This window comes from Opisthocomus hoazin, chromosome 3 (assembly GCF_030867145.1).
Source record: "Opisthocomus hoazin isolate bOpiHoa1 chromosome 3, bOpiHoa1.hap1, whole genome shotgun sequence".
Classification (NCBI taxonomy): domain Eukaryota; kingdom Metazoa; phylum Chordata; class Aves; order Opisthocomiformes; family Opisthocomidae; genus Opisthocomus; species Opisthocomus hoazin.
Window position 1 is genome coordinate 68,344,476 of NC_134416.1, and position 11,826 is coordinate 68,356,301.

Genomic DNA, 11,826 nt, shown 5'->3' on the forward strand with positions numbered 1-11,826 from the left:
TATTTGGTTGTCTGATAGTCTGTGCTGCTTCTCAGCCATTGTCATAACTAAGCCATATTTTTCCACTGTAGTGACATTGTAATACAGACACACACACAGATTTGTAGCATCTGTGCCAGAATTTTGTATGAACATTTGTATATACTAATATAGAAAATTTGCAAATCTTCCAGCAGGCATGTTAACCTCTCACTATGTGAGATTTTGGATTCTTTTGTAAAACTCGTGTGACTCTGTATTCTGGAAACTTATCTGTAGATGGGTTTTTTTCCTCTCCCTCTCGTTTTTGTGTAATGAAGGAGATGTGTGGCTATAGATTGTAGTTTCTATCTGTACTTTTTTGCTCAAGATGTGAAACATATTCTTGTGTGCAGTGGAAATCACCCCCAGCCCAGAATGCAGTTTGTGCAAGGTGACAGTGCAGGCTGTGAAAACTTCTGCAGCTGCTGTCTCCTGTTGGCTGGGTAAATATTAGAAGCTGTGGAAATACATCTGTTGAAGAATGGTGAACATTCACATCATGCCACTACTGTTTAGTCTCAGAGTAGGCCCTGGTTTAGTGAAGAATTTTAGAGTTAAACTCATCCCTATTTGTAGAAACTATGAAATATGTATTTCAGTGAAAATTATGTCAGCTTTCAGTTGCTTTACTGAATTGTGGCCTTCAGTACTTAAGTGTTACTTCTGAATAAATTTATTTGTTTGGAGGATTTAAAATCAGATTTTGAAGCGTTTACTACATTCAATTTTGTAGACTGTTAAAAACAAATACAATCGTTATTTTTTGTTCTTTTCAAAATAATGTATTCAATGCTGAATCCCTTTTTGAATGGAAAAGAATACCTCTGCAGAGACAGATGCCTTCAAAAGCACCGCTCTGAGGTTATGGAAAGGTTTTATGTGAGAATATTTATATTTTTAACCACATTCTTACATTTTGGATCTCTGTCTGCTTCCTCAAACAATGGATGTGTATTTGTAGTGTAAATATTCTCACTGAAGCAAACACAATGTGCCGTGCTACTCACATGTACAATATATAGCATCTCATGTCCACTTGGATTAGAATGCACAGCTTTTAACACTGCTCAAAGATGACAGTGTATCTATGGGGAAGCATTGGCATCCAGAAGGCACATTTTCTGGGCAAAAAAATATTAGTCTTATTAGACTTAATAAGAAGAAAAGAAATACAAACTGTTCCCCCTAATTTTTAGTTGTCTGGAATTTGAAGCTTTTTCCCCTGTTTCTGCTATGCGTTTGCCTGAGTCTGTGCATGCACAAATGAGAAGGAAAAGAAAAGCTGACATTATGTTCTGTATTTCCTTCCACTTTGGATATAGTTTTTTGTTGAGGGGGATCACTGCTTATATCTGCTCTTGGTATTTGTGTGTGGTTTCAGGACACAAGTAGACCAGAGTCTTTGCATATGCAGAAATATCTGGAGAAGATTCCTGAGAGTTTCTCAGTCGCAGAAAGATCCTGTCTGAAATCTGTCTGTCTGTTGAGATACCTGTTACAATTTAGGGAGAGAAACTAAACATCTCATGTTTTTATTTCATGTAGAATAAGATTAGTTGTCTCTGCAAGTATTTATAATATGAACATTTTTGCTGTGTTTAAAATTCTGAAGCTTATTTGTCAAATTTCTATGAGAATTTGGTAAAACATACATGTTTTTAGAAATTAACATTCTTCATTTTATATGCTTCTGAATTATCTTTAACAGAAATCTTTTCAGTTAGAGAATTGCACTGACCTTGCAAAATACCATATGTCGAGCGTGCTGCTATTAATCTTACAAACATTAGTGGTCTTGAATGAAAAGGTATTGTATGTATCCTATGGTAACTAAAGGAGGTAAATAAAATCTTTTTGATTGAAGTGATAGAAATTAAACATTTCAGATAAATTACTGTCTTTTTGTTTAAGAAGCAGTATGTCTGTGTGCTATTTCAGATAACTGTACAGGCATATGGGTGTGCACATCATGTAAATGAGGTTTTTTTTTTTCAGAATCTGGCTTAAATTCTGAAATCATAGAAAATCAGAGTCCTGGCCAATCATACATCTTGACTCTTATATTGCAGTATATATTAGTAAGGGAGTGAACTCAATCATGTAGTAGTCTCAGCAGAACCTGAGACTGAGAAAGTAAGTAAAAGATGGATATTTCACCCTAACACTCAGTTTCTTTGCTTTGACAGTTTAACACTGACCTTTCATGTAGTTTTAACGTTTCATGTATGGTTTAGTCCTTTTATTTTTATGGTAAAGTGCAAAAGTACCGGAATAGAGAAAACACACCGTCATAAATAAATAAAGGAAAATAAAAGATATGGTAGTGGCTTAACTAGAGTTTCTGCTTAAGCAGATATTTAGATGGTTATATATAGCAATTATAAAAATATATATTTATGCATTTTAGAATTAATTAAAGAGTTGTAAGCAGATAATACAGTTGGATTCTTACAAAATGCTGTATTAACTATAGCAACATTCAGCATCATACAAGTTTCTTACATCTATTTATTAAAAATATTGGGACGTGAAAATTAGAGAAAATTTGCATAGTTCCACTGAGGTTAGTAAGAAGATAGCTGTTCATAAAAGCTCAGAATGCAGGCCCCCTCAGTTTTCAACTTCTGCTTGATGACTGTCTGCTGATCATTACTAAGTTTTGTTGGGTTTTTTTTTTTAATAAAAATACCAGATGGTAACTGTCCATTTTTATGCATTGCAGGCCTCAGAGTATTTTTTTATTATTATTTAAAAGTAATTTCAGAATCAGAAACCATATTCTTCTAAAACTGTTCTTTACTTTTCTTCAACTTAAAAATGTATTGGCTTTTGCTGTTAGAAATTACTGAAAACAGGTGTATATAATGAGAGAGCTAGGAGATCTTAGATTGTAGCTGTGGGAGTGCGTTCTACGTGCGTACCAAGAGTTCAGAACTGCATTGGTACTACTGTGCTCAAATCCCTGCAGAGCGTTTCAACAGCAGCATTACTGCAGCACCGGGAAGCTGACCGACTTCTTAGTTCTTTTACTATTTCTGTATTTTATTCGTCATTTTATGGACTAAATGCACTTTTAAGATTTTTTTTTTTTTTTTTTCTGGTTTTATGATGCTTTTCTGGCATCTTCCTGGCCTTTGGCTCCAGGTTGATTTCGGCAGTGACTTCTGTTGTGCTTGGTACTCACCAGTCCTTTCAAACATATTACAAAACACCAGAGGCTGATGCATCTGTAAGGAACTGGGCCCCACTTAACACTTTTTTAAAAACCGAAAGATCACGTTCTGTTCCAGAAAAAAATTCACACTGAGAGGGCAGATGAAAGATGCAGTGGGCATCTTAAGGTTCAGCACTACCCCAGTACTAGACAAACTACTTTTCTACTTTATCTTAAAAGATCAGACTGAAGTAGTTGGGGGCTACATTAAGACTGAATTGCAAAGGTGAATACAGTATACAGTACTGGCCAAAAAATACTCTTATTAAAAAAAAAAAAATTACGAAGAGTGTTTATATTACAATGAGAAAAGATTATTTTTCAGAAACGAAGTTTCAGAATATGTAAACAATTGTGTACAAAAAGAAGCTCAACTTGTACTTATGCTCCCCCCAATTCAAGAAGACTTCAGCTTTGTTAATGTGGTAGTGTGTATTTTCTTCATATCACATAGGACCAGAAGTGCCTCTTTTTCTGCCTTTCTTTCAGTATTGTACCATGGAAGGACATAGACCACATTTCAGCATCACTTGCTGCACGGTTCACCTGACAAGGAGTCATTTTTTTTTAATTGGTCACTGAAAATTGTTCACAACCCTTGTTTTCTACCTTGACATGCTTGTAAATGATCTACATTCCATTATCACTGTAATTTTTTTTTTTAAGGTTGTTTTACGAAATTGGAGGGAAATGTGTACAAGTATGTTTTCTGCTTTGCAGTGAAAGTTTATGTTTATCACTTAGGTACATGTAAGCCACTTCTGTGAATTGGGCCCTTGGAGTAAATGTGTTTTGATGTAACGGCCATCTGCTCATGAGTATCACATTTGCTAGTTTAAAAAATAGTTTGATACAGATAAACACATAGTTTGGTAAGATTATATGGTTTCACCAGGTGGCAATACAATAGCAAAGTTTTATATTTACCTTAAGCCAGTCATCAAGCTGGGTGGAGTTCTCAAGTTTTTTGTTTGTGGCTTTTAAAAATTATTCTCTAACATTTGCTGTTAGTTGCTGACTGCTGTTTCCAAATGGCAAATGCAGGCCCTACATCAGATCGTAACATGAGGCAAAGTATATCCTAGCCATTTCAGAAAACGATCATAGTCTTGCTTCTCTTTTCACCTTGTAAAATGAAAGCTGTTCTGCTCTTAAATGGACCCAGTACAGCTAGCCGCCAGGAGACCCTGGAACAGCTAACCTGACACACTTCCCCTGTATAGCTCCGCTAGGGTCAGGTGTCAGTGACGCAGAAATGGCCCTTGAAGACAGCTGTAGCTAAAGCCAGTTTGCCAGAAAAGGCTGCCTGGACGAGATGGAGTTGGCCAAGCCAGTGGTTCTGAGTGCCTAGGTCTGAGGGGCGCAGGTCAGCTGCAACGTGTTGCGCATGCGCAGTGCAGTGAACACAGCTCAGTGCCAGGCTGTTTTTCAAATTGATAAAAACTGGTTTAGTAGGCTCTTTGTTTGATTTTGGTTTTGATATTACGGTACCTACTGTGGTCCTGGCACATATTTTACTGCTGAAGTCAAAGTTTATTCTTGGATAGCACTGATATCAAACTGTGCCCAGGACAGAGTATGTGGATTTATAGGTGGAGTGTGTGAGTGATGGTGAGTTTGGTTTCTGGATGTATCTTCAAAATTTTGTCTTTATGGTTACTGCTTCTGATACAGAAGACAGCAACAATGTAAAATGTGCATGTTTGATAACTTTGTCTTGTTTTACCTCCCTCTCTCCCCTCCTGTATTTTAGCATATGTTCCTGAGGAGGAATTGAAAGCAGCAGAAATAGATGAAGACAGCGTGGAAGATGATGGGCTGTCTCTGGACATCCAGGAGAATGAGTATTTGTGCAATGAAGAAGCGGAGATCAAAGAGGCTCAAAGCTACCAGAACTCCCCAGTCAGCACTGCAACTAATCAGGATGCAGGCTATGGTTCGCCGTTTAGTGAAAACAGCGATCAGCTGGCCCATTTCAAAAGCACTTCCTCTAAAGAAGAGAAAGAGGATCCTCAGTGCACAGACAATGTTTCCTATCCACAGGACAGCTTGGCACAAATAAAAGCTGTGTATGCAAATTTGCTTTCAGAGACTTGCTGGTCCAGTTTAGCTTTGGACTTAAAGAAATCCAACCCAACCACCAGCAACAACGGAATCAGCCAGAGTGAAAACACCACCACTACCGACACCAATGCCAATTCTCAGAGTACTAGTACTACCAGTACCAACACTAGTACCAGTACAACTACCAGTACTACTAGTAACAGTAATAGTAACAGTGGTGGCTCAGGTTATGACTGGCACCAGGCTGCATTAGCTAAAACTTTGCAGCAGACCTCATCGTACGGACTGCTCCCAGAGCCTAGTCTTTTCAGCACAGTACAGCTGTACCGGCAAAACAATAAACTTTATGGGTCTGTGTTCACCGGTGCTAGCAAGTTCCGATGCAAAGACTGCAGTGCAGCCTATGACACACTGGTGGAGCTAACAGTGCACATGAACGAAACTGGACATTACCGTGATGACAACAGAGATAAAGAAGCTGATAAGACCAAACGGTGGTCAAAGCCTAGAAAACGATCACTTATGGAGATGGAAGGCAAAGAGGATGCCCAAAAAGTGCTGAAGTGCATGTACTGTGGGCATTCGTTTGAGTCTTTGCAAGACCTCAGTGTCCATATGATAAAAACAAAGCATTACCAGAAAGTGCCTCTGAAGGAGCCAGTACCAGCCATCACTAAATTGGTCCCTTCTACCAAAAAGCGAGCACTTCAGGACTTAGCTTCACCATGTTCACCTGAGCCAACGGGGATCACTGCAGAAGCTTCGCTGAGTGAGTCTGCAAAGGATCAGAAAACTGCCAACCCCTATGTGACTCCAAACAACCGCTATGGCTATCAAAATGGTGCTAGCTACACTTGGCAGTTTGAGGCGCGCAAAGCCCAAATACTGAAATGCATGGAATGTGGCAGTTCCCACGACACTTTGCAGCAGCTCACTGCTCACATGATGGTCACTGGTCATTTCTTGAAGGTGACCAATTCTGCTTCCAAAAAAGGCAAACAGCTAGTATTGGACCCTGTGGTGGAGGAGAAGATACAGTCTATACCTCTTCCACCCACCACCCACACAAGACTACAAGCCTCCAACATTAAAAAGCAGCCTGATTCCCCAGCGGGCTCCACAAACTCGGAGGAAAAGAAAGACCTAGAGAAGGAGAAGGTGGTGGTCAGTGAAACAGAGAAAAAGATTAAAGAAGAGAATGAGGACTCCACAGAGAAATTTGAGCCAACAACTTTGTATCAGTACCTCAGAGAGGAGGACCTAGATGATAGTCCTAAAGGTGGAATAGACATATTGAAATCCCTGGAGAACACGGTGACAACAGCCATCAGCAAAGCTCAGAACGGAGCCCCTTCCTGGGGAGGATATCCCAGTATTCATGCAGCTTACCAGCTCCCGGGAACAGTCAAACCCCTTCAGCCCGCGGTGCAGAGCGTTCAGATGCAGCCGTCTTACGCCAGCAGTGTAAAGTCTCTGTCCTCTGAACACAATGCGCTCATCCATTCCCCAGGCAATCTCACACCCCCACCTCACAAGAGCAATGTGTCTGCTATGGAAGAACTGGTGGAGAAAGTTACAGGTAAAATCAGCGTGAAGAAGGAAGAAAAGCCTTTGGAGAAAGAGAAGAGTTCTCCAGTCAAACCCATGTCACCTGCTGCTAAAGAAAACAAGGACTTCCCAAAAGCAGAAGAAATAAATAACAAACAGCAGCAGAAGAAGAGCTCTGAGACAGAAGTTCAGAAGGTCAAAAAGGATAGTCCAGCAGAAGCACATACGCCAAATGGTACAGAGCCGCTTAAGACAAAGGTTGCAAATGGCTGTAACAACTTAGGAATCATCACAGATCATTCACCTGAGCCATCCTTCATTAATCCACTGAGCGCTTTACAGTCCATTATGAATACGCACTTAGGCAAAATATCTAAGCCGGTAAGCCCCTCTCTGGACCCTTTAGCTATGCTGTACAAAATTAGCAACAGCATGCTGGACAAACCCATTTACCCAACCACTCCGGTCAAGCAGGCTGATGCTATCGACCGGTATTACTATGAGAACAGTGATCAACCTATTGATTTAACGAAGTCCAAAAACAAACCTCTTGTTTCCAGCGTGGCTGACTCTGCCTCGTCCCCACTAAGGGAGAGTGCCCTGCTGGATATCTCCGATATGGTGAAGAACCTCACAGGGCGTTTGACACCCAAGTCTTCGACTCCGTCTACCGTGTCAGAGAAGTCTGATGCTGACGGGAGCAGTTTTGAGGAAGCCCTGGATGAACTCTCACCAGTACACAAGAGGAAGGGCAGACAGTCCAACTGGAACCCTCAGCATCTTCTAATCCTTCAAGCCCAGTTTGCTTCCAGCTTGAGGGAGACTCCAGAAGGCAAATACATTATGTCGGACTTAGGTCCGCAGGAGCGGGTACACATCTCTAAGTTTACTGGTCTTTCCATGACCACAATTAGCCACTGGCTGGCCAATGTGAAATATCAGTTAAGGAGGACAGGTGGAACTAAGTTTTTAAAGAACTTGGACACAGGACATCCTGTTTTCTTTTGCAATGATTGTGCCTCTCAGTTCAGGACTGCTTCTACATACATAAGTCACTTAGAGACACACCTAGGGTTTAGTTTGAAGGATCTGTCGAAGTTGCCACTTAATCAGATTCAAGAACAGCAGAATGTTTCAAAAGTCCTCACAAACAAGACTTTGGGCTCACTTGGAATTGCCGAGGAGGACTTAGGCTCCACATTCCAGTGTAAGCTCTGTAACCGAACTTTTGCAAGCAAGCATGCAGTCAAACTGCACCTTAGTAAAACACATGGCAAGTCCCCAGAGGACCATCTGATCTATGTAACTGAGTTAGAAAAACAGTAGCGTCCAGGTAAGCAGCCAGGTATGCAAGTGACCACAGGAACATTGCACTAAACTTCTTCATAGTACTGCACTAGGCCTGACCTGAGCCTCTGAAATCAGTCTTACTTTTGTTGCTGAACTGCCTATCTGGACCTTGGTTTTTCTTACACTTATTTTGTAGTTATATTTATATGCTCTTTGTCTGATCTGTGCATGGTTATTTTTTATTTCTGTTTTTATTTTTTGTGAGTCAAAGTCTGACCTTTATTTTCAACATCTGTCCTTGATGTTAAGCTATCTTTTGTAGAATATAGTGGGAGACACTATTGAGAGACATTAATTTAGCCGTAAAGAAAGACACAAAGAACAATGATAAAGAGACATCCTAAAATTACAAAGTTGCCATGACAATAAAGGTCACAGAACCTGGTAGTGTCAAGTTTTAACCCTCTGAGAACTGTAATAGCATTTCTGTGCCTTTCCCAGTGACTAAATGAGTAAATAAGAAAAAGCAAAACAAAAGGCTTAAAGGCATTTCATTCAAATAAAAGCTGTGTCGAAAGCAGAACTTCTTTTTTTTTTAAATGAATGAGCTTCTTTTTTTTTTTTAATGTAGAACTGGTTTGTGAAGAAATTGTGCATGCAGTCCTTGGAAGAAGGAGAGCTGTGTAGTACTCAAGGGGTTAGGAAGCCACAACTGTATAAGTTAAATAACAATTTAAAAAAAAGGCAAGTTGCCACTATGCCCAAACCCTCTGGATGCTGAGAATTGCCACTTTTTGGCAAAAAAAAAAAAAAAAAAGTATGCAAGCTGTTATTTAAAATAAGTGTAAAAATGCTCTTTTTTTTTTCCTTTATTTTTTTTTTTCCTGTAAAATACTGCAGTTTATAGTTATTTACAAATGTTAAGCTTTGGTACAAGCTGACCTTTCTATAGTGTGCTGCATTGGTAAATGAAAACAAAAAAAACGGGGCAAATGTTGGATTCTGTTCCTTGTAAATTGCCAGCATCAGCTTAAAAAAATACATGTTACATATCGTACCATTTTAAACTGTTCAACTTTCTTTGTACCTTCTGGCTGTATGCTTTCTCTTTTAACTTTTTATATTGTCATTTTATATTCGATTTCTGTGTATATAATGTAAAACCACACTTTTTGAATAAAATTTAGTTCCTGCAGCTTGATATAAATAGAGAAATTTTACTGGCACCTGCATCTTTCCAGATGCATGTACTTAAAGGAACTATCTGACAAAAAATAAATAAATAAAAATAAAGCAAGCAATGCACTATGAATTATACATTTTGATGTTTTATCATTAATATTGTACAGTACATTTTGGTTCACACAATTAAATCCACTGTTTTCTCAAGTGTAAAATAAACCCACATGCAGTTCTTGATTTACATACATTGTCATGTCGTCATTATATTGCCTTTGAGGTGTTATTCCAGCAATAAGAGGCATCGTTATATAATCAACTGGCAAAAATCTATTCAAAATCATCTCTTGTGATCTGTATGCTGACGTGTTTCATTCGAAGCCGTAATCCTAACAACCTCTTGAAAGAAATTTGCAGTAGGTACGTGCTGCGAAAGGTACCGAGTCAGCGGGGCGCCATCAATTAGCAACGGGCGTTCTCATCGCTGAGGTACAAGCAGGGCTGCAAAGGCTTCGGCCAAGTTAATTTTCCTGTGCTCTGTGACTGTGCCCGTAGTGCTTTTCTCTGTGCATTCAAAGACTGTTTCCTCCCTTCCTTCTCAGGCAAAACACCTTTTTTGATTTCAGCAGTTACACAGTCAGAGGCTGTGGCTTCTGCCCCTGTAGTCTGTTGGATGCTGCGGTACTTGCCTTTCTGGCAGCCGTGAAGACCTCTGAGGCTTTGACACCGGTTTTTGCTCACAGTACAAGAAGGCAGACCTATGTTTCTCTGTACTTTTTAAATATTGCATTCTGAGGTAAGCTGAGTGCTATCATATCAGGCGTTTCCCTTAATCTTTATTTCTGTTCTGTTGAATGCAGATGTCATTTAGAATGTAAAAGAGAGCTGTCAGAGCCTTCACTACTCTATCTCCTGAGTGCTTTGACAGTTACAGTGTATGAAAGCCTGGGATCTGCTATCCGTTACACTTTTTGGAGGGGCTGTTAAATATGAGGACCTAGAGGGGTTTGCTTTCACATGGTATTAGTGACACTGTGGAGCTATGTATACTTCTGTGTATGTATGTGTGTTTCTGCTCCTTCTCCTCAGTTCTGAACATAATTTGAATGTAAGACCTTTGCTTCCTGGTACAGCACAGTTCTCCGTTTAATCTTTACTTCAGTCACAACCCCAGAAAGACCCCTGCATTGCTCTGTTTTCTGCCAGAGCCCAGCAGGTCCAGCTCAGTTACATTTGCAGAGCATTTCTAAGTAGCGCAGGGAAGTGCCGTGAGGTTTTTTTTTAAATATCCCTTACTTTCTTTGGTGCTAACTACCTATGTCCTTCAGGGGATCTAGCCATTTAGACGTTTCAGTTCAATTACTGGGTGATTATGTACTTTGGGCCCAAGGGGTGGTGAGGAAGAATAACAGCCAGGCCTACGGCTGTGATGCAGAGTCTTTACATAATGACCCTGTGAAGTTCTGTTTACTTTACCACGGACCTGCAAACGTGATTATAGAAGATGCTGTATTACGTTGCAGTAGTGGGTGAAAAGGTTGAAAGGGAGAAATAATAGCTCGAAAGTGGGTTTGAATCTAATGTAAATCCATTAAAACTCATTTTGAAACACGGCATGTAAAGTGAGTTCTCAACACCAGGTGACTCCCTCGAGAGGTGTTTATGACATTGCTAAATCCGTTCAGTTCTGATAGCTTCAGAATTGGACAATCACTCATCATCTATGCCAGTGTCTGAAGAAAGTCCATTTAGAATAAACTAGCAGCTTTACCTGGCGACTATGCTGATGTAACACTTTCTAAGACTGAAATATGAAGTAGGTGAAAATTTGAGGGCTCTAACGTTTCACTTGCCTAACAAAATGAAGCACAGCAACGGTATGATCTTTTGCCACTTTTGTTTAAATATCGCACTTCCGAAAAATTTCCTTTTTAAAAAAAATTGCACACCGGTTAAAAGCAAGTATTTCTTTTCCTCAAAATTGGTTTGCAGGTTTATTTCTTCTTCATTTCAATAAGACTGCAACAAAGGTAAGTTGGTGCTGTTTTATTAGTAGCTACTAAAGCTGCTACGTGGAAGAGACCACATAGCCTTTCAGGACTCGAAGAACAGAGATGTAAGAGCCTTAAAACCGGTAGCAGTCTCTGTAAGCCTATATCCCCATTCTGTGACGTGTTCGAAACACCACTCTTCAGAGGTGTGTAAAGCTGCATTTCTTCAGCAGTACATTGCTGGTGGTTACAAGTTTGCTTGCATCCGTTCTTGGAGGGGAAGAGCTTGGTTTGTTTGTCTCTCAGGTTGGATTTCTGCTTCTGTGCACTTTTTCTGTATTGCTGTTTCGAAGCTGATGCAAACCACTGCAAATTCGAGAGATCCGTGTAGTGATGACGTTGGTTGTGAATGGAATGATATTTTTTTCTATTTTAATAGTACGTGGTGTGATATTCACTAATGTCTTCTGCAACAAAACTTTGTGACGACTTTCTCTGGGTAGCTACGCTGGTAGTAAT

General features: G+C 39.8%; 1 protein-coding gene across 2 annotated transcripts in view; it reads left to right on the forward strand.

Moving 5' to 3' along the window:
* The window catches only part of TSHZ1 (teashirt zinc finger homeobox 1), a 55,755-nt gene extending 46,217 nt beyond the window's left edge, over window positions 1-9,538 (forward strand). For both annotated transcript variants that reach the window (XM_075416578.1, XM_075416579.1), the window contains exon 2: window positions 4,989-9,538. In XM_075416578.1, the coding sequence (XP_075272693.1) occupies window positions 4,989-8,173 (3,185 nt within the window). In that variant the 3' untranslated portion in view covers window positions 8,174-9,538. The remainder of the gene's footprint in view (window positions 1-4,988) is intronic.
* Window positions 9,539-11,826: the final 2,288 nt, after the last annotated feature.